The sequence below is a fragment of the Stegostoma tigrinum genome, chromosome 1 (genome assembly GCF_030684315.1).
Source record: "Stegostoma tigrinum isolate sSteTig4 chromosome 1, sSteTig4.hap1, whole genome shotgun sequence".
Taxonomy (NCBI): Eukaryota; Metazoa; Chordata; class Chondrichthyes; order Orectolobiformes; family Stegostomatidae; genus Stegostoma; species Stegostoma tigrinum.
Window position 1 is genome coordinate 712,338 of NC_081354.1, and position 24,133 is coordinate 736,470.

Genomic DNA, 24,133 nt, shown 5'->3' on the forward strand with positions numbered 1-24,133 from the left:
CTGTGTTCGCAACTCTCTTTAGTTTCTTACGGTGCCTGGCAGAGAGTTCCTGTACCAAGCCGTGATGCATCCAGATAGAATGCCATCTATGGTACGTGTATAAAGGTTGGTGAGAATCCTTTATGGACACTCTGAATTTCCTGAGCCTCCTGAGGAAGACAAGACGTCGTTGTGCCACCTTGACCTGTTGCAACAACATGGGTGGTCCAGAACAGATCGTTGGTGATCACCACTCCTAAGAACTAGATGCTCTCAACCTTCTCCACCTCAGTTGCATTGATATATATAGGGGTGTGTCCTCCTTCTTGCTTCCTTAAGTCAATGTTCCGCTCTTTAGTTTTGCTGACATTGAGGGAGAGATTTTTATCCTTTCACCATGTCAGTAGCGCTCTATCTCTTTCCTGTATTCTGTCCTGTCTTTGTTTGATGTCCAACCTACAACAGTGGTGTTGTCAGTGAATTTGTAGATGGAGTTCAGATGAAATTTGTCCACACAGTCATGAGTGCAGGGAATACAGTAGGGGCCTGAGTACGGATCCTTGCAGGATGCCAGTGTTGAGGACTGTCGTGGAGGAGGTGGGTCAGGAAATCAAAGAACCAATTGCAGAAGGCAGAGCAGAGACCCAGGTCTCAGAGTTTGAAGATTAGTTTGTTTGGGATTATAGTGTTGAAACTGGAGCTGTGGTCAATAAGTAGAAGCCTGATGTCGGAACCCTTATTATCCAGATGTTCCAGGGATGAGCACAGGGAGATAATGTCTGCCGTGGACCCTGTTGTCCCAGTAGGCAGATTGCAAGGGATTGAGGCAGGCTAGCATAGAAACGAGCCATCGTTAACCTCTCAGAGCACTTCCGGGTGAGGCAGTGGCCTAGAGGTTTTATTGCTGGACTGATAATCCAGAGACCCAGATACTGTTCTGGGGACCTGGGTTCAAATCCCGCCATGGCAAGGGATAGTTTGTATTTATTCAATAAAGATCCAGAATTAAGAGCCTAATGATGACCATGAATCCATTGCTGATTGTAGGAAAAAAACGATCTGGTTCACGAATGTACTTTCGGGAAGGAAGCTGCAATCCTTACCTGGTCTGGCCTCCATGTGACTCCAGACCCACAGCAATGTGGTTGGCTCTTAACTGCCCTCTGGGCAGTTACAGGTGGGCAATAAATGCTGGCCTAGCCAGCGATGCCCTCATCCTGTGAATGATTAAATGGGGATGATAATGGAAGTCAGAGCCACTGGGTGGTAGTCATTGAGAAACATAGCATGTATTTTCTTTGGTATCAGGATGATGGTGGTCTTTAAATTGATGGGGGTTTCAGATTGTAACAAGGAGAGGTTAAAGATGCGTATGAATACTCCTGTCAGCTGATCAGCACAGGATCTGAGCACATGGGGACTCTATCTGGGCCAGTCGCTTTGCATGGACTCACTCTCAGGAAGGCCAAACTAATCCCTGCAGCGGTGACCGAGGCTGTCCATTTGAACCGAGCATAAAATGCATTGAACGCAGCAGGGTGGGATGTGTTTTTGTCTGCTATTCTGTCCTGCTTCCCTTTATTATCCTTTATGTCGTGTCGGCCTTGCCACAGATAATGGGTTTCCATGTATAGAGCTGGACGAACACAGTAGGCCAGGCATCATAGGAGCAGGAAAGATGCTGTTTTTCCATGTGATTACTTTGGGTGGTTGGAATTAAATGTAGACCTTTTAACGCAAGAGCAGTATGACAGTAACCATATTAACACTGAAGGCCATTGGTCTTTGTAATAACATTTGAGAATTTGAAAATATAAAGGCAAAGCTATAACTAAGTCATTTCCTAAAAACACCTGCAGTGTTGTGCACTGAGGTACTTATCTTTCAGCACAAAAGCTGAGGCTGACCTGCCAGTACAGTACTGAGAGAATGCAATACTGGTGCAGGTGCTGTCTGTTGAATGTGATATTAAGCTGATCAGGTGTATCACACTATTTTGAATGAGAACAAAGGAATTATCCGTCATGTAATGGCCAATATATTTTTATTGAATCAAAATGACAGATTATTTGATCATTATCACATGGGACCTTGTGTACATATTGGCTGCCACGTTTCTTAATTGCAGCAGTCCCTTCATTGAGTGTTATGCACTTTGGTATATTCTAAGGGCATAATTTTTTTTTTACATAAATACAAGTCTTTCTTTCTGGAATTGCTCACTGATGATTGATTGTCTTACAGTTAAAGAACCAAAAGGGTAGACTCTGAGGACATTCCGTGCCATTTCAGTCAGGCCGGCAGTTCCTGTACCTATAATTGTCAGATGGACACAATGTCACTCTTGTAATTTATTTCCAGTTTCTTTGAATATCTTGTAAACATATGCTCGCTTTCTTGGAGTTCAGTTGCATGTGTAAAACACTGCTCCTTGTAAGTTGGAGTTGTGCATAGATGCTCCTTTCTTGAAAAGTATTTCTAAATTCAGCATGATTTAACAGGCTGAAATAATTTTTTGTGTTTGGGAGAATGTTGTGGACTTGTGATCGAAAATCACTCAAAACCTTTGTTTCGTTTGTAATTGAAAGCTGTCAAAATTCCCTTGCAACAATGTTAGATGTTGATCCTGTGAACATAATACTACTATTATAATGTAAGATAGATACTTATTACGTTTGTGAAATTCAAGTTGTTTAATGTAGAGTTAAATGAACTGGGACCAGCAATTCATGTTTATGCTGTAGTAAAAACAGGAAGTGCTGGATTTCCAAAGAAGAGTCAGACTGGACTAGAAACATTAGCTCTTTCTCTCTTCACAGATGCTACCTGAGGCCCTCCAACATCTTTTGTTTTCATTTCAGATCTGCTGTGCATTGTTTTTGCTGCAGCGGTTAAACCACTGAGCTAATAATCTTGAGGTCTGAATTAATAATGCAAAGACTTGACTTGAAATCCCAACATGGCAGATGAGAAATTTAATTTCCCTCAATTAAATAAGTATGGAATAAAAAGTGAGTGTCATTCATAGCCAGCATAGAACCACGCAGTCATTAAAAACCCATCTGCTTTGTTAATATATTTTAGAGGAGGAAATCTGCCTATGTACAGCCATAAAACCCAATAGACCAGAAGGAGACTATTCAGCCCATCAATTCTTCACAAATCCTCCAAAGATCATCCAGATTCAACCCATACCCTATCCGCAAAACCCCATATTTACCATAGCTAATTCACCTAGCCTACATGTGTTATAATCAGTCGACCTAACTTGCGCATCTTTTCATGGTGGGAGAAAACTGGAGCACCCAGTGGAAATCCATGAAGACACAGGGAGAACATGCATGTTCCACTGTGACCCAAGGCTGGAGTTGAATTCAGGTCCCTGATCCTAACTGCTGAGGCACCATGCGTACTTAAAATATAAATACAAACTCCAGAAATATTGCTCATTTTGCTCTGAAATGGCAAGGTACTAAATTGTTAAGAAGACTGCTGACCAGTACATTCAGAAATGTAGTGAGAGCTGGTCAAAATGCACTGCAGCAATTGGTCAAGACTACTTCGACAGCACCTCCCAAATATGTGATCTCTACCACCTACAAGGGCAGTAGGCACATTGGAACATTTCCACCCTACTATATCCTCAAGGCTACTTATACCCTCAAGTTACACACAGATCTAACTTGCAAACAGTAGATCAATCCTTCATCACTAAGTTAAACTTCTAGTTCTCTCTCCCTTGGAATGCTGAGGACATACATTTACCACAACGATTGCACCAAGTTGAGGTGCTCCCCATCCATTTCTCAAGAACAGTTAGGGATAGTCAGTAGATTTTGGCGTTGTCAGTGATACCTGCATCTTATGAATGAATTGAAAAACACAATCAGGTCAGTCTTTGCACACTCTATAGCAAGGACACTGGTGGAACTTGAGCATTGTAGAATCAAATGAAGATGATCTGGCATTTGAGAATGGCAATCTGAGTAGTTGGGTGTGAATCATAGAATCCCTACACCGTGGAAACATGCCCTTCGGCCCAACAAGTCCATGCTGACCCTCAGAGCATCCCATCCAGACCCATCCCCCTATAATCTATCTAATCTACACATCCCTGAATGCTGTGGGCAATTTAATGTTTTAACTTCAAATTGAATAGTCCAGTCAAAAAAATTGAAGCTTGACAAAAATCTTATTTATGATCAATGTAACCTTGCCATATTGTTGAGTTTTGTTTATGTTGAGCAATTGTTGTAGGCCTGTGTAGATTGATACACTTGTGCTAGGCACTGTGTTTAAATAGTTGTGTTAACCTTGTTGACTTGCTTTATTTTCATCAGGCGAAACAAAGCCAGAAGATGAGTCAAATAAACAGAAAACTGAGGATAAGCCAGAGGAAGAACATGACTACCACAGGAATGATGAACAGGTAACAAATTGACAATCTTTTTCCCAGTGCATGCAGTTCATATGTAATCATGGTGATATAAAATTGCCATCGTGTTACTATGATGTGAGCAATTAAAAAAGTTCATTTTACTTGTTGACTCACCACGCATCCGTGAAACTTCCTGTTTCCCCTTGTGCTCTCTCTGAGCTTATCTTGTTCACAGAACCCTTTTTTAAAGTTTTATTTTTAACCTTTTTCCCACTAAACTAGTGATCACCCAACTTGCCTTTCTGGTGCTATGATGACTGATATTTATGAAGCTGCACACGCCTGGTTCAATTGTCATCTGTCTGGTTGAAGCTGGACAATCTGCTGCTGCAGCTTCTTTCCTACCCATATGCCAGTATCACTGGGGACAAAGAACAAAGAAAATTACAGCACAGGCACAGGCCCTTCGGCCCTCCAGATCCTGTAAACCTGTCACCTATTTTCCAAGGATCTGTATCCTTCTACTCCCTGCCCATTCATGTATCTGTCCAGATAAATCTTAAATGACGCCTTTGTGCCCGCCTCTACCACCTCTGCTGGCAACGTGTTCCAGGCATCCACTGCCCTCTACGTAAAGAACTTTCCACGCATATTTCCCTTTAAACTTTTCTCCTTTCACCTTGAAATCGAGACCTCCAAGATTCTGATCCCTGTCCCTATCCATTTATCATTTACATGTAAGACGTGCACTTTGCAAGCTATGTGCCTTAGGAATGGATCCACCGCAATCCCAATGCTTGTGTGAACTGGGTTCAGACAAGGCTGTGACGTTCTATCAATGCTCTTCTCCATCTTGCTAGTCACATTGCATTACCCAGTTTCAATGGAGCTTCTCTACCGGGTAAGTGGGAAACTCTTAATCTGTCTCCAGTCCAGCAGTTAAACCGCCCCAATCTCAGTCAGTGAGTTGCAGTACGTCGATAATGCTGGTGTATGCATGTACTGAGGCCAAGTTCCAAATTAGCATTGACACATTCCCGGGAGGCATCTGAGAATTTGGGCCATTGGCTGAATGTAGTTGGCTTAGATAATGTGGATTTTAGAAAAGCCTTTGACATGGTCCCACATAGACTAATAAAGAAAATAAAATCATCTGGGATCCCTGTTAATTTGGAAAGTTAGAGCCAGGAGACAAAATGTGGTGGTAGAGGGCTATTTGTGTGACCAGACGCCATTGCCTTGTGGCATACCACAGGAATCAGTGCTGGATCCTTTATTGTTTGTGATATGTGTAAATTATATTGATGAAAATGTGGCAGGGGATGATATAAGTTGTGGGCCAGGTGTTTGACAGTGAGAAAACAGGTCTTGGGTTACAGGATGGTATAAACAGATTGATCAATCTGCAATGGATCAGTTACAGATGGAATTTAACCCTTGTAAGTGTGAGGTAATGCACTTTGGAAAAACTGATGAGACAAGTGAGTACTAGCCAGACACTAGGAAGCTCAGAAGACAAGAGGAATCTTGGAGTGTTTGTCCTCAGATCGCTGAAGGTAGCGGGGCAGAGTAATAAAATAGTGAAGAAAGTATACAAGATAGAATCCCGACAGTGTGGAAACAGGTTGTGCAGCCCAAGTCCACACTGAACCTCAGTGCACCCACCCAAACCCATCCCCCTATAACCCATCTAATCTGTACATCCTTGAACGCTCCGTGCACTTTAACATGGCCATTCCACTTAACCTGTACATCTTTGGACCGTGGGAGGAAGCTGGAGGAAACCCACACAGACACGGAGAATGTGCAAACTTCACACACACAGTTGCCCGAAGGTCCCTGACGCTGTCAGGCAGCAGTGCTTGTCTTTCTCAGTCAAGGCATAGATTATGAGAGCAGAGAAGCTATGTTGGAGCTGTACAGAACATTGATTAGACCACAGCTGGACTTGTGTGTAGTTCTTGTCACCAAGCTGCAAGAAAGGATGTGATTGCACTGGAGGAGCTACAGAGGAGATTGAGTGAGGCTGGATAAGCTGAGGTTGTTTTCTTTAGAGAAGGGAAGGTTGAGAGATGACTTGATAGCGTGTGTGAGATGATGAGGATCATGGATAGGCTGGATAGAAAGCAGCTGTTCCCTTTAGTTGAATGGTCAAAAACAAGGGGACATAGGATGTGAGTTTTCTCACTGAGCTGGAAGGTTCGTTTTCAGACGTTTCGTCACCATTCTAGGTAACATCATCAGTGAGCCTCCGACGAAGCGCTGGTGTTATGTCCCACTTTCTATTTATCTGGTTAGGTTTCCTTGGGTTGGTCATGTCATTTCCTGTTCTTTTTCTCAGGGGATGGTAGATTGGCTCCAAGTCAATGTGTTTGTTGATGGAGTTCCGGTTGGAATGCCATGCTTCTAGGAATTCTCGTGCATGTCTCTGTTTGGCTTGTCCTAGGATGGATGTGTTGTCCTAATCAAAGTGGTGTCCTTCCTGATCTGTATGTAATGATACGAGTGATAGTGGGTCATGTCGTTTTGTGGCTAGTTGACGTTCATGTATCCTGGTGGCAAGCTTTCTGCCTGTTTGTCCAATGTAGTGTTTGTCACAGTTCTTGCAAGGTATTTTGTAGATGACGTTCGTTTTATTTGTTGTCTGCATAGGGTCTTTTAAGTTCATTAGCTGCTGTTTTAGTATGTTGGTGGGTTTGTGGGCCCCTGATGCCAAGAGGTCTGAGTAGTCTGGCAGTCATACAAATCTTCTCAAAACTCGCTAACAAGCGGACTTAATTATAAGGTGAAAAGCAAGAGATTTAGAGGGGATTTGAGGAAAAAGGCTTTCACCTCGAGTGTGGTGGATGTCTGGAGTGTACTGCCTGGAGAGTAGTTGAGGCAGGTAACCTTACAACTTCTTAAAATGCATTTCGATGAGCACTTGACGTGCCATAACATCAAAGGTTGTGTGCCAATTCCTGGAAAGTGGGAGTAGTGTAGCTTTGGTGGTATAGACTTGATGGGCTGAAGGGCCTTGACTGTATGATTCTATTAAGAAGGCAAAGATCCTCTCTACCTGTCTGCTCCTACTGCCCAAAATTTCCTCTGATTATCGAGATATGCAGTGAGCCACCAGATAATGTGGATCAATTCTCATATCTTTAGAGCCTCCTCTGAGCGATAGCATACATTAACAGTAAAATTCAACATCGCTTCCGAAGTACCAATGCAGCTTTTGGCCATCTGAGGAAGCGTTTGACAATACCTCAAATAGCAAGCAGTTAACTCGGAGAGCAGAGAAAGTGCTTCAGGGAGGTTCACAAAGTCGAGCATTGCACCATTCTGCCTGTTCAAACAAAGTGTGTGGATCTAGTATCAGAGATAATGGGAACTGCAGATGCTGGAGATTCCAAGATAATAAAATGTGAGGCTGGATGAACACAGCAGGCCAAGCAGCATCTCAGGAGCACAAAAGCTGACGTTTCGGGCCTAGACCCTTCATCAGAGAGGGGGATGGGGGGAGGGAACTGGAATAAATAGGGAGAGAGGGGGAGGCGGACCGAAGATGGAGAGTAAAGAAGATAGGTGGAGAAGGTGTGGGTGGGGAGGTAGGGAGGGGATAGGTCAGTCCAGGGAAGACGGACAGGTCAAGGAGGTGGGATGAGGTTAGTAGGTAGCTGGGGGTGCGGCTTGGGGTGGTACTCTCCATCTTCGGTCCGCCTCCCCCTCTCTCCCTATTTATTCCAGTTCCCTCCCCCCATCCCCCTCTCTGATGAAGGGTCTAGGCCCGAAACGTCAGCTTTTGTGCTCCTGAGATGCTGCTTGGCCTGCTGTGTTCATCCAGCCTCACATTTTATTATGTGTGGATCTAGTCATGGATTGTATAGTCACCTCAGAACCCACAACTCTGGAGTGGAAGAAAGTCATATTCACTTTTGAAGGATTGCCTGAGAAGGATACAGAAGAAGAAAAACTGTTTACATGGTATGCCTCAATGACATTATCTGAAAACATTATATCAAATAGCACAAGTACGCAGTCAATACCCAGCAATTCACCATGACCTCTGTCAGCCACTCCCATGCTTGTGTTGTCACATGATTTAGCATACATCCAGTCATGAAAGAGCTGACATATCGTCCAATTAAATGTTAGAATAACCAAAGCTACTTCCTTCAGTAACAAAAACAAAGTTGCTGGAAAAGTTCAGGGGGTCCAGCAGCATCTGTGAAGGAGAAATCAGAGTTCATGTTTCAGGTCAGGTGACCCTTCCTCAGAGCTGGAGGAAGGCCAGTTACTGAAAGAAAGCAGCATACCATCCTGGCTTGAACTATATCACCATTCCTTCAGTGTCATCAAGGCGAAATCTTGGAACACCTTCTGAAAATACTGTCTATATGGAATGCAGCAGTTCATAAAGTCAACTAACTATCACCTTCTGCATGGTTCTTGGTGATGGGCAATAAATATTGGCCCAGTTGGTGACACCCACATCCCATGAATGAATAAAATGAACTTGTCCCTCTTAAACCATCATTGTTTTAGTTGAGATAACAACTGAGGAGCAGGAAAACTGATGTTTCAGGCCTAGACCCTTCTTCAGAAAGTTTTAACTGAGGTTGGATCCATAATTCATCCCTCAAATTGTTTGCTTCAATAAGTTGATATTGGGTCAATGACATTATATATGAAAAATAACAAGGAGGATAACAAATGTGAAGGGTCTAGGGTGGAAGGTGAGGGCCAAAGGAGCCCCTAATGTGGTTCTGGAAGGTGGGGGATATGGTAAGAGTAATTGTAGAGGACGTAGTCTGAATTTGAGAGTCCTGAAAACTACAGTGGAGGGGAATCTTCAGTTGAAGCTATTAGACAACTTACTGGAAACTGTAGTCTGGAAAATCACCAACTTGAAGTTATTCCATCTGTTTCTTACAATGCAGATTCTGCATGGCATACTTCACATTTCAATATTTTCTGTTTATATGGAAGATTGATTTTTTTTTATCAGCCAAGATCTTGAGTCACAAAGGCTGTGCTTGTTGCCTGTTGCGTCTTGTTAAGCTTGGACTGGAGCATTGTCAAGCAGTTTGTTGGTAAATTGGTTTCCTCCACTGCTATTAGTTACTGCATTCATCACTTTGCCAGTGAATAGGAGGTGACTGTAATTAGGGTATTGTTAATATTCCCTTCATTAACAGTTTTATATCTGAGCCATAATAGATCCAGATTGGCCTGACTCTCCAATTACTAGTTATGGTGTGCATATCATTGGTAGTACAGTTAGGGTCTTAACATAACTCCCCTTCATCTCCATATATATTGCACTCAGCTGCTTTTTCCCTGCCATGATTGACATGTTGCTAACTTTGGAGCTGCCTGTTAAGACTATTATCTATTTTTCCTTACCATTAAAGGAAGATCCCTGTCTTAGTGCCCATTCTGCTGTTTGATCACGGTCTCGGGGTGTAACTGTGCTCAAGCTTGTATTTCTGCGATTCTGCTACTGAATATTCCTCCTACGTTTTATTTAATTCTCTGGAGACAATTTTTCAAAATGGAACAATGCATCTCAATTATGTAAGTTTTCAAAACTGTAGGTGTTTTTTGCCATAACTACATTGTGGGTCTATCAATTTCAGTATTCTGCACCGGCATATATTCAGGAATAAGTGGACACTACTGTTTCTCAACAATGGTACTATTTGAGCTGCTTACGGAAAATCTGGTTTATGGAAATGTTAAAATGTTTATCATCCCAGGACTTCAAGTACAAGATTTGTTATTTTTACAAATTGTATCAACCTGATGATTTAATTTGGGAAACAAAGTCCTAATTGCCTCTAATTTAGCAACTAAATGGAATGTGTAATTAGAAAATAAACAACATGTATACATATACACATTTAACCACGAGCTCTTCATTCACAATATGTAATTATATGCTTTAGAAAAAAATTTGGGTTTTACCTTAAGTTTTTCATGAAACCCTCACTATTTTCACTTGACTATCTTACATGGCATACAAATATACATTGAGTTTATTCAAACTTAAAATCAACTGATCTAAAAATATCCCTTCCTGATGCACTCAAAGCTTCCTATGCTGGGTTTGAGCAAAATGCCAGTGGTTTGATGATGCCTGCCCTGACAGACCCTCGCGCAAAATTTCCCTCCTTCACTGCTGCAAACATCCGATCAGTGTCCCTGGACGTGTCCCCAGCTGAGCACTTAGATCCCGTGCAGACCAACTGGTGGAGTTATTCACCAACATCTTAATCCACTCCTTCCTACGAGCCAAAGTCCCCTACTGCTTCAAAAAGACCACCATCATCCCTGTACCTCAGAAAGCACAAATTATTGTGCCTTAATGACTTTCGCCCAGTGGCTCTAACCTCAATTATCATGAAGTGCTGTGAGAGGCTAGTCATGGCTTACATCAACTGCAGTCTCCCAACCTGCCTCGATCCCCTACAATTTGCCAACTGACATAACGGATCCATAGTGGATGCCATATCTCTAGCCCTGCACTTATCCGTGGAACATCTGGACAACAAAAACACCAAAACGCTCATTGACTGCAGCTTTACCTTCAACACCGTTACCCCCTCCAGACTGATCTCAAAACTCCATGACTTTGATTTCAGCTCTGCCCTCTGCAACGAGATCCTCAGCTTTCTGACTCACAGATGGCAGTCAGTGAGGGTAGATAACTGTACCTCCTCCACAATAACAGTCCACACTGGAGTGCCCAAGGATGTGCGCTCAGCACCCATCTGTACTCCCTGTACACCCACAACTGTGACCAAATTCCAAACGGTATTTACAAGTTTGCTGACGACACCGCCAAAGTGGGACAGATATTTAACAACAACGAGTCAAATACACAAGGGAGGTAGAGGGCTTGGTGTCGTGGTGCAATGAGAACAACCTCTCTTTTGATGCCAGCAAAACTAAAGAACTGATCACTGAGCTCAGAAAGAAATGAGGAGAATACACCCCCATCTATATCAATGGAACTGAGGTTGACACGGTAGAGAGCGTCAAGTCCCTCTGAGTGATGATAACCAATGAGTTTTCCTGGGCTTCCCAAATAGATGCAACAGTCAAGAAAGCACAACGCCTATTATTTCTCAGGCTGTGCAGGAAATTTGCTATGTCCATGAGGACCCTCACCACTTTTACAGATGCACCATCAAAAGCATACTGCCAGGGTGCATAATGGCTTCATGTGGCAACTGTCATGCCCAGGTCTGTAAGAAACGAAAGAAGGTGGTGTGCACAGCCAAGACTGTTATGGAATCTAACCTTCCATCCATGGACTCCATTTATTTGGCTCATTGATTGGGAAAGGCTGTCATCATCAAAGACCCATCGCAGCCTGGTAATGACCTCTTACAACCTTTTCTGTCAGGCAAAAGATGCAGAAGCCTGAACAGGCATGAGCAGATTTAGGAACAATTTCTTTGCAGCCATTGTTAGATTGATGAATGGCCTCTCTAACTCAAATGATGCTGATCTTGGTAGCATTGATCTCACCTAGCGCACGTCCTGTGCAGTGTAACCTGTATGTGTCTTATATCTTTTTGGTCTGCAAATCCTTGCTTACTACCAAGTGCCTGTACTGCTAGTAAACACAGATTTTCACTGTACTTTGGTACACATCAATCAATCAATAAAAAAAAGGATTGGTTTCCTGTTCCAACAGGTCACATCACTCCTTCCTTGCTTTTAATTTGCAGTCAAAAGACAGCCCCAACCAAACAACAATGCCTTTTGGCATATTCTAATTCCACAAAAAATTGGTGCAACTTAATTGAAATGTATTTCCCTTCATACCTGGAAAGCATCAGGCATGGGCTCTGATGTAGAGTTTGAGTAAATTCCATGGAAGCATTTGTTGTTCAGATAAATTAAGTAAGCATGGGTCTGCACCAGTGCAGTTTTATTAATTTCGTGATAACAAGGCTAGGAATTTTTTATTTTTGGAAGTGGGGAGATATTAGTTGTCCAAGATGAGCTTATTCTTGGTGCTGGAAAGAACATGGGAAGCTTTACTCTGCAAGTTATCATGCTTCAACTGGCGTAAGATAACTGAATGCTAACCTTGACCATGAATATTTTGTTATGACAATCCAATCAAATCAGCTTCCCTGTCTCTGTGCTCACAACACAGAAAAATGAAAACCTTCAAAAGCTCTCAAAATTAACTCCTTGACTCCTAACTAGTCTTTAGGATTATCCGATACCAGATTAATAACTTAAACTGAAGATTTAATAATTTATTGTAAATACCGTAGCTTTAGTAGAGCCAAAATTAAGGCCCAAGGTAATCTAATTGATATCTATGATTTAAACCAAGTCTTCTTTAATTTTGCCCCTCCACTCTCTCAAAGACAGTCACAGATAATAAATCAAAAGGGGGGAGAAAAGTAAATTAGATATAACTGGCCATTTTTCTTAAGCAGGCTCCACGATCTGTAACATCACAGACAAATGGGATTATATCTTACTTGCCTTCTGAAGACTCCAATGTCAGCAGGTAGCTCACAGTAGGGTCTGAGAAATTTTCATTTATTATTATAACTCTTATAACTAGCCTTCTATTCTTTGGACTTTCAATGCGAGGTAAACCAGAGAACAATCAAATTGTGGCTGTGGTAGCCAACATCCTTCAGACCTTCAGATTTTGGTTTCTGTTTGTTAAATTGATTGCCTTCATATGAGTCCCCTGTTCACATTCGACAGCTGCCTCTTGTTTCATTCTTTTGTGGGATGGCTTGAGCATCATGCTTTTCTTCCTTTGTAGCCTCTATAGAGTACTTTTAACAAGAATCAATCTACAGTTAACCCCTACACTTGAACTCATAAATAAATAGCAATTTGTTTGCTCTCTCTTTTAGTTCCAAACCGAAAATAATTTTAAAAATAACAAAATACTGAAAAATCAGCAAGGCTTCTAACAGTATGAAATAGAAAGAGTTCTCACTTCTTTACCAAGTGCCCTCTGTTTTAGGAGATACTTGTGCTGAAGCCAGATAAATTTAACATCCGAAATCTGAGGTATTTACCTTGACGTCCACAAAATAATTTTATGAATTTTTTTTAATTTAGAAAAGGTAGAAGGTGAAGTGATTGTGGTAGAAATAGACTTTGGTCTGATTTAAATGTCACTTGTCAGGCAAGCCAATAAAATGCAAATAGATGGAATTTTACAATGGATGCAATGTTGGTTGAGAGTCAGGAAGTCAAAAGAAGTTGAACAGTTTTTTTGGACTGGAGAAAAGTATATAGTATGGCCCTCCAGTGGTTGATATGTGAATCTTTTCTCCATGAAAATTAATATCTTGTATGTGCAAATATTTTAACTTTACAAATGACACTAAACTTAACGTGTCGCTAGCCAGAGACTTTTCCCCAGGGCAGGATTGACTGCCACGAGGGGTCATAGTTTTAAGGTGTTAGGAGGAAGGTATAGAGGAGACGTCAGAGGGAGGTTCGTCACTCGGAGAGTTGTGAGCACACGAGTGCATGGAATAGTTTGCCAGTGGTAGTCATGGAAGCAGAGTCATTAGTGACATTTAAGCGACTGCTGGACATGCACGTGGGCAGCAGTGAATTGAGGGGAATATAGGTTAGGTTATTTTAATTTTGGATTCTAATTATTCCACGGCACAACTCTGTGGGCCAAAGAGCCTGTACTGTGCTGTACTTTTCTATGTTCTATGTTAACGTATATTGTGAACTGCGAGGAAGATCGCAACTGACTTTGAGTGGGTGTAGACTGTCAGAATAGGCTAGTTCTTTGTAGGTGACTTCCAACGCAGGGAAGTGAAATGGCACATTTTGACAGGAACTGGAAGACACAATGTTTTAGGAAAAAAGGATACTGTTGCAAAAGTATTGCAGGAACAGAGGAGCCTGCAGGGTTATAGGTATTTCACCTGTAACACAATAGTTATGTTCTCGTGTGACCTTGCACCATAGAAAATTGCCATGCTGTACAAAGCTTGTGTCATTTGAACAGCATCCACTATTCAACAGTCGTGTTACAGTCAATTCATGTTAATGATTTACATATTATAGCAGAAGTACCTGTATATGCATTATTCATGAACTAACAAAGGTTAGGTTGAGAAACCGTTAACTAAGATTAATGGGGATCTAGAAGTGCAATGTACAAAAGCAAGAAAATTATGTTGGACCTTTAATAAAACACTGGTTTTGCCTCAACTGGAGTATTGTTGAATTCAGGGCACCATGGTTCAGGAAATAAATGAAAACTTGAGAGGCTACAAAAGACATTTGTGACAATAGTTCTAGCGATGAGACTTGCATTTTGTGGATTGATTGGAGAAGCTTGGGACTGCTCTGCTTAGAGAAGTGAAGAGTGAGACGAGATTTGACAAGAATCATGAGTGTCTAGATAGGATTGTTTTCAGAACAAGAGGCAGAGTTTTAAAGTGAATGACCAAAAAGAAGTGACATGAAATGGCTTTGCATAGCAAGTAGTTGGGATTCAAAATACATTGTCTGCAAGTGATGGAGGTCTATTTAATCATGACCTTAAAAAAAGAAATTAGATAACTTTAGTGAAGGGTAAAAACATCCAGGATGACAGGGAATGATCTGGCTTTGTGGGACTGGGTTCTGTGCTTGCAGAACCAGTGAAGACAGAAAGGACTGGCTTCCTCCTGGGCTGTAATCATTCTATTTCAGCACTGCTGTTAGTGTGAGTGCGCAAGTCAAAAATATTGCCAATGGCGCTATCAAACACTTACCAAAAACCTGCTCACAGAAACAGAGTTTCACTAGAACCGTTTGGCTCGTTACAGTACTCCCTTGTTACAGCCTTGGTCTAGACAGCCAAAAGGCTGAATTCTGGAAATGAGGTAAGAGTGAGTGCCCTTGACATCAGAGTAGCATTTGACTGAATGTGGTGCTAGGGAGTCCAAGTGAAATTCAAGTTATTAGAAGTTGAAGAGAAATGCTGCACAGGTTGGAAATTATACTTCACAAAAACAAAATTTGGTTGTGTTTTTGGTGTTCCTCAGTACAAGTCCTAGGCACAGCCATCTTCGATTGCTCCAAATGTCTTGTCCTCCAGCATGAAGTCAGAGAAACAGATGTTTGTTCATGTTTTGACAATTATCAGTTATTGCCAACTCCTCAGTTAGTGGAGCAGTCTGTATAACAAGTTGTTAACATCATTTAGGCTTGGGTTGGTTAGGTGCAAGTAAAATATTCTTTCAGCATTTGACATCTCCATTATGTTTGGGAATTTGACCTAAACTGATTTGGCAAAATAACATAGTATCCTGTTGATTTCACTTTAATCTGGATGACTGGCCTGTGATTACTAGGTGTGTCTCTTCCTTTCTAAAGTGATACCTTTGATATTTCCTACAGATGAAATTATGTTCCGTTTTGGGAGTTGGTTCTAATATGAACCTTGTTGTTGCCTCAGTAACAATGCTATTGAATATCCTATGATATTGCAGCGAATGTTTATTAACGTAACATATACTGTATTATGTGTCTGCTTTATCCTTAAGGTAAGCATCTGTTTGGAATGCAATAGCAGTAAGTTACGTGGGTTGAAGAGAAAGTGGATTCGCTGTTCAGCACAGGCTACTGTTCTACACCTGAAGAAATTTATCGCCAAAAAACTCAACCTAGCATCATTTAATGAGGTAAGGTTTGAAAATAGAATGAGTAATTTTTAATGAAAGTACATGCATACTTTATGGATGAATGGAGAAGTTATTTAGGTGAGTAATTCCAAGGATTCATAAATTAGACTCACCATACTGTATTGCGTGTGTTTATTTCCTCACTTTGATTTGCATGCAGGTTGAATCCTTAGATGCAACAGTATTCAAAGTTTTTATATTTCATCACACTGTGTCATTGTCTTTGTATGAAGCTGTATGAGGTTAACAGAATAAAGTGCAGTCTTACTGGAAAAAAAAACATGTATACGCTGAGAGGAGAGTACTGAGTGGTTGTTAGATTTTGTTTAGAGGCATTGCCCTAGAGAATAGATTAGTTAAATGATGCCTGACAATTAACTGCCAAGCTTTGTTTAAATGTAATCCATGCAGGTTAACTCTGGTCAAGGTGTTAGCCTGAGAAATGAATCAGAATTGTCATCACCTGTTTTGTGGAGTTGGAACCAGTGCAATGTGTGTACATGATTTTTCTGCCTGCTTGTACTGGAAGCTAAATATATTCATTTACACGTAATATTCATTCACACACTGAGCCTGAATCACAATCCTAAATTGATCTCTGTATAATTTTTTTGCACACACAAAATTATTCAGCAAATGTTGTTTCATCATGGAATCGCTTCAAATATTGAGCAGTGTTTTAAGCTTCACAGGCATTTTAGGCACAGTGAGGTCGTTGCCTGTTATAGATATGCAATTTGATAGAATCCGCCAGTCTTTTAGATCTCTAGCCTAGCCTTCCACTGGCAATGAAACTAATTACTTTCATTTGTGTGATAGAACATATTTTTGGCTCGATGGTAGCATCCTGTCAATGACCATCACTACCTGTGCCAGTACTGCCTAGTATCAGCAAGAAATGGCCAGTTCACTTATTGCTTAAGTTTTTAAAATGCCTTGCACTTTGAGAATAATCTAAAGTAGGCCTTCTAATGGAAGGTCACTAAACTCAAAATGTTAACTTCCTTTCTCCATAGATGCCATGAAACATGCTGATTTTCTCCAGCACTTTGTTTTTGTTTTAGACCACTGTCATCTACAGGTCTTTGTCTTATTTTGTATTACTCTGAAGTAGGCTGGGTGTTTTTCAGAACCTTAGGCGTTGGCTTTAGACCCACTTATGAATTTGCAGAATTTATAATGAGATTGGACTAAAAATGTACTGCCTTAAACCAAGGAGACTGTGTAAGGAGATAGCTGCGGTTTTTAAAACCGTGCTTATTGGAGCACATCATGAGTTGTATACAGTGTTAACTTTTTCCTGGAACAGTGAGAGCAAAAGCAGATAGAATAAAGCTAGTAGGTTCTGAACCAAGGAGACAAATGCTGGACAACAACATTTTGATTGGCTCCTGACCAGGTAACCATGGCTTGTGTGGAGTCAGTGTAGCAGAAACCTCTAGCCTACAAAGAGAAAGCATCAAAAATCTTTGTGTCTTCCACTGCTACGTAGAAGTACCAGAAAATCTCCAATAGCAGCTGTAAGGCTACCATTCACCTTGCTTTAAAATTGCCTTTTAGATTCTGATGTCTGCAGTGCAGAAGGTGACCATTGAATGCATTGTGCTCAAGTAGGTCAACAAGGATCTCATTGCCTATTCTATCATTCCCTATCCTAACATTTGGCCCAGTGGGCTGGGGGCTGTGGCAATACAAGTGAATATCTAATTACTTCGCAAATGTTATGAGAGTTTCTGACTTAGCACCTTTTCAGGCAGTGAATTCCACACTCCCAGCACCATCTGAGAGAAAACATTTCTCATCAACTCTCCCCTGAGCCTTCTACCTCTTGCCTTAAGTCATTTTCTGATTGACAGTGTGCAAGGAGAGCTGTGTCACAGGGACCATTGCTGGGGCCTCATCTCTTTGTAATTTATATATATGATTTGGGTGAAGACACTGAGATATGGTTACCACATTTGCTGCTGATACAAATCTAGCTAGGAAAGTAAGTTGTGAAGGAGAGACAAGGAAGCCATAAGGATGATAAATAGGTTCAGTAAAGGGGCAAAGATCTAGCAAATGGAGTATTGTAAAGTTGTAGAGGAAGAATAAAAAATAAAATGTATAATCTAAGTAGCGAGAGAATGCAGACCTGAAATTAATTTGGAAAGCAAGTAGAATGTTATGAGTTATTGCAAGAAGAATTGAATGCCAAAAGTTCGAGGTTACGCTTGACAGAGCAGACTCAGCTGAATAGGCTGCTTCTACTCTTGCATCTTAAGACTGTGATCTTGTGCTTTGGTCATTCGGGACACTGGTGAGACCAAAATGGGGAGTTGTCTCACGTACTGGTTTCCCTATTAGAATGTAAATTGGAGGCAGTTGAGAGAAGGTTTACAAGAGTAATATTTAGGTTGTCTTTGAGAAAAGGTTGCACAAACGAGGCTTGTGACTTTTGAAGTTTCAAAGCAAAAGTGTTCCTGACTGAAATATAGAAAAGTCTGAAGGAATTTGATAGGTTGGATGTAGAACAGACATTTCCACTTGTGAAAGAATCTAGAACCAGTGATCCTTATTTAAAAGGAATCGGCAACCTAAAACAAAGGTAAGGAGAATTTTCTGAGAATTGTCTTTTTAATTCTCTTCTTCCAAAGTTAATGGACATGGAATCTTTGACTATTTTGAAGACACAGGATGCCTGAAAGCAATGGGGTAGAAGATTATCTGGAGTAAGCAGGAATGTGGAGTTGAGGTTAAAAGTAATATAAGCTATGATCTTATTGAATAGTGAGTTAGGCATGAAAGTCTGATTGGCTTACTTCCTGCTCCTTGTTCACTTGTTTGTAATAACAAGATTGAATTAGCTCGTGCTCAAAAAGTCGAAAGTGTTCCCATTAGACATAATTATGTGATTCGACAGCATTTGCTGAATAATTGTGTGATTGAAGAATTATTTTGGCAATTTCAGATTGTCATTTGGGCTCTACTGAACATCTGCCTTCATCTGAGGCTTAATGATCCTTTGGTCGAGTAAGACTGTGGTGGCTGTACCTTACCTTAACTTGACAGGTGAAAGCCGCTCTCTGGTTAATTTGTCAGGGCAATGCTTTGATTGATCATCATCCTGCTGGCTTAAAATTTAAAAAAGCTTGGCATTAACTGTCAATCATCATCTAACTAGTACATTTCCATGGCAATGTCTCTACCAATCAGAGTCCACCTGCCAATCAGTCACCACTTTCCTTCCTTACAGTGCAAGTGTTATTTTCCCTCTACGTTGGCATTTCTTGTAAATTGTGCTGATAAGTGCAAGATGAAAAACAAAACGTCTTTTTTCAGTAATTAACTTTTGTTAATTCACTTGTCCTGAAAATGTACCATGCTCCAATCTAGACAGTCTGTTTCGAAATAGCAAATAACGTCTAGTGAAATGCTTGGTTAGTAACATCCATGCTTTCCTCAAGAGTTTCAACACTTTGAAAAGTCTTTTCTATTTACTCATGCCACAACTTAAACATATTTGGTGTATGTGTATTCTATACTACACTTGTTGATGCTCTTAAAACCTATAAATTTCTGTTTGCAAGAACATGCTTTCCTCCAGGACCCAATGGCTTTCTGTTTCTTTGGCCATCTTTCTTTTACTTTGTCTTGCATCTTCTGTATTTTTCCATTTGCGTATGCTCTCAGTCTTACGTTTTCCCTCTTGTGTTACATTGAAATTTATAAGATTGTTATGTTTTTAGACAGTATCTCCAATTTAATGTCAAATGAAGAGAGCATATAACCTGTTCTTAAGCTTGACGGACAGGAAACCAGGATAGTTAGGTTTCAAAGCTGGGCTGAGAAGTGGCAGATGGAGTTTAACCCTGAAAAGTGTAAGGTGATTCATTTTGGAAGGACAAACTTGAAAGCGGAATCTAGGAAAGATTCTTGACAATGTGGAGGAGCAGAGGGATCTTGGGGTTCATGTTCACAGTTCCCTGAAAGCTGCCATCCAGGTGGATAGAGTTGTTAAGAAAGTGTGTGGTGTGTTAGCTTTCATTAATACAGGAATTGAGGTCAAGAGCCGTGAAGTTATGCTCCAGCGATACAAAAGCCTGGTTCAGCCACATCTGGAGTATTGTGTCCAATTCTGGCCATCTCATTACAGGAAAGATGTGGAAGCGTTAGAAAAGGTGCAAAGGAGATTTACCAGGATATTGCCTGGAATGGAGGGAAGGTCTTGCGAGGAAAGGCTGAGAGAGCTCAGGCTTTTCTCTTTAGAACAACAAAGGGTGAGAGGTGACTTGATAGAGGTGTACAAAATGATCAGAGGTATAGATAGAGTGGACAGCCAGAGACTTTTACCGGAAAGACTAGTGGAGTCGACCTCATTAGGGGCATTTAAGCGGCTGTTAGATAGGCATATGGATGATAGGGTGGAGGTTAGATAGACCTTAGGGTTAAGGTAAAAGTTCGGCACAACATCGTGGGCCAAAAGGCCTGTACTGTTCTAGGTTCTATCTTTGTTATTTAGAGATTAAACATTTCCCAGATTTCTATACTCAGAGTAAAGAGTAATTTGAAAGCAATAACAGAAGTCTCTGTTAGCAGGAGGTGAACTGAGAGTCTACAGAGTCCCTGAAAAGCATTAAGAATGTTGGGTTGTTACAGAGTTGAGGCCACATGTTTCAGTGCAGGACCAAGGGTGTACTGCACGGTTGTCTTTTAAGGTGAATGTCGACGATCCCTTGGTGCTATGTTGAAGAGGAGCAAGGGAAGTCTCCTTGGAGTCCTGTGCAATATGCATCCTTCAGCAACATCACAAAAACTGGTCATTTTCACATGCAGTTGTACAAATTGTTTCCTACGTTTCCTGCTTTATAATTGTGATTATTCTGGGTAAAAAAAACTTCATTGATTCTCCTTCACAATGACAGAAAACGGGATATTCGCTGATGATTGTACAGCGATTGTGCAATGATTGAAGTACTGAAGCAGTCTGTGCCCATAAGACCATAAGATGTAAAAGCAGAATTAGACCATTCACCCCATTGTAACTGCTTTGCCATTTGATCATGGCTGATATGTTTCTCAATCCCATTCTGCTGCCTGCTCCCCATGATCCTTGATTCCCTTACTGTTGAAGAACCTATCTATCTGTTTTAAAATCATTCAATGACTTGACCTTCACAGCTTTCTGCAGCAATGAGTTTCACAGATTAACCACTCTGAGATTGTGCCCTGAGATCCTTGTCATTCTTACTCATGGACACATGTTCTCCAAATGCACTCTGTTCAGGCCTCTCGGTATTCTGTCAGTTTCAACAAGACCTGGGCAGCTTTCAGATTTAGCCCAATAGTGGCAAAACTAACGTATGTGCCACACAAGCATGTTGTATCGCGCCAGTTTCACATAAATTGAAGCTGGAATCCAATTCTCGTCAGAGGAGGTAGGGGTGGTCCTTAATGAATACTTTGCTTAAGTATTCACCAATGAGAGGCAACTTGACATTTGTGAGGACAGTGTGAAACAAGCTGACATGCTCGAACTGATTGATGTTACGAAGGAGGATGTGCTAGGAGTTTTGAAAAACATGAGGATAGATAAGTTCCCTCGGCCATACATTAGGGACATTTAAGCAACTCTTGGATAGGCACATGGATGATAGTAAAATGTAGGGTTGCAGGGTAGTTTGATCATAGAGTAGGATAATAGATTGGCGCAACATTGTTATAATCACTGAATCTCCTTCCCCCCCCACATCCAAGAACTATCCACATCCTGGAGGTTGCCACTGACCCAGAATGTAAACCACCAAGCCCTTTTCTTCAGATTCAATCATGAGATGTAGGTGTCACTGGCTGGGTCAGAATTTATTGCCCATCCCTTGGTGAGCTGTCTTCTCGAACCCTGCATTCCTTGTGCTGTAGGTAGACTCAATGCTGTTAAGGAGAGAGTTCCAGGATTTTGACCCAGTGACACTGAGCAAACGGTGATACATTTCCAAGTGAGGATGGTGAGTGGCTTAGAGAGGAACTTGCAGGGGGTGGTGTTCCAATATATCTGCTACTCTTGTCCTTCTTGTTGGAAATGGTCATAGATTTGGAAGTTGTCTCAGGAGCCTTGATGATTATCTGCAGTCCATCTTGTGGATGGTATACACTGCTGTTATTGAGCGACGGTGATGAAGGGTATGGGTGCTTTCGGATGTGGTGCCAGTCGAGTGAGCTATTTTGTCCTGGATGTTGTCAAGCTGCTAGAGTGTTGTTGGAACTGCACCCATCTCGGCACATGGGGAGTAATAATAAATAATGTAGCTACAAGAGCAGGTCAGAGTCTGGGAATTTTGCAACAAGTGTCTCGCCTCCAGTCTCCTTGATATTTGTACACTATTGTCAAGGCTCACGTCAGAACTGTGATGGGATATTCTCCAATTATCTGGATGAGTGCTGCTCCGCCAACACTGAAAGAGCGTACCACCATCCACAAATGATTGGCACCCATGTACCACCTTCAGCTCCTTCACCACTGCATAGCGGGAGCCGTGTATACCAACCACAAAATACAGTGCAGTAACTCATCTAGGCTTCTTTAGCAGCATCTATAAAATCCATGATTCTGCCACCTAGGACAAATCAGCAGATGCATGGGAACCTCACGATTTGCAAATTGCTCTCTAAACCACTCACCATCTTGATGTAAATATCACTGTATCTTTATGTCACTCGGTCAAAATTTTGGAGCTTCCTTCTTTGCACAGTTCTGAATGTGCTTGTACCCAAGGATTACAGCATTGCAAAAAAAAAGCAGAACATCTTCACCTTCTCCAGGGCAAATAAGGATGGGCAAGAAATGCTGGGATAAGACACCGTATCTGATGAGTGAATTGAAAATTCTTTTTAATTATGGCGCAGTTAAATCCTTATTTAAAAATGTCTAACTATGTTAGCACCCCTACTGCAGTTTCAAAACGACTCTTTATAAGAAATATAAATTATAAACCATCTAACAAAAGTAAAGCATCCATCCTTATCCTTCCCTATGTGCCTGGAGTCTTTGCTATGATTGACCTCACCATGCTTCTCCAATGTTGTTGTCCATCTACATAGGACTACACTCACCTAGTTCTGTCTTTAATATAATAGTCACCAAAAAACCTTCGGTGGCTTCCATCCCACTTCTGCATCGTTAATCTTGGTGTCCCTCAGTGTTCTTTGACTCCCCTTTATTTCTCATCTATAGACTGTCTATTGCAGACAACTTTCAGAAGTATAATGACTGCACACAGCTCTCCCGGACCACCATCACCACCACTATTTGTTTTGATCCCTGAATGTCTGTAAGTTGTCACACTGCTTTTCTGAAATGCAGTAGTAGAGGAGTAGAATTTCCTGCAGTGTAAAATGCTAAAGACCATTGGGAAATTATGTTCATAAGGCTGAATTCATTGTCTTTGCACCCTCTGCCACAGACTATTTCACTTGTCACTGAAACAGCCCTCTCCCTGATAGGAGATGGAGGATAGTGATGGATGGTTGCTTTTTGGGCTGGAGGCCATTGACCACCAGTGTGCTCAAGGCTTGGTGTTGGGTCCACTGTTGTTTGTCATTCATATAAATGATCTAGATGTGAATATAAGAGGTATGGTTAATAAGTATGCAGATGTCACCAAATTGGTGCTGTCGGGGATGGTGAAGGAGTTTATCTAAAAGTACAGTGAGATCTTGATCAGATGGGTCAAGGAGTGGTAGATGGAGTTTAACTTAGATAAATGTGAGGTGTTGCATTTTGGAAAGGCAAATCATGGCAGGACTTACACACTTAATGGTAGGGTCCTGGGGATTGTTGCTAAACAAAGACACCTTGAGGTACAGATTCATAATGCCTTGAAAGTGGAGTTGCTGGTAGACGGGGTAGTGATACACTTGCCTTTACTGATCAGTGCATTGGGTATAGGAGTTGGGAAGTCATGTTGTGGCTTGTGGACACTTCTGGAATGCTGTGTTCATTTCTGATCCCTCTGCCAGAGGAAGGCTGTTGTGAAATTTGGAAGGGTTCAGAAAAGATTTATAAGGTTGTTTTCAGCATTGGAGGGTTTGAGGTATAGAGAGAGGCTGAATAGGTTGGGGCTGTTTC

General features: G+C 41.3%; 1 protein-coding gene across 8 annotated transcripts in view; it reads left to right on the forward strand.

Annotated features, from left to right (window-relative positions):
• Window positions 1-24,133, forward strand: part of LOC125455495 (polycomb group RING finger protein 3) — a 132,138-nt gene that overhangs the window by 94,569 nt on the left and 13,436 nt on the right. For all 8 annotated transcript variants that reach the window (XR_009445726.1, XR_009445728.1, XR_009445733.1 and 5 more), the window contains exons 7-8: window positions 4,320-4,408; window positions 15,892-16,029. Coding sequence is in view for 2 of the 8 variants with exons in the window: in XM_059645780.1 (XP_059501763.1) it covers window positions 4,320-4,408; window positions 15,892-16,029 (227 nt within the window). In the remaining 6 variants the exon portion in view is untranslated. The remainder of the gene's footprint in view (window positions 1-4,319; window positions 4,409-15,891; window positions 16,030-24,133) is intronic.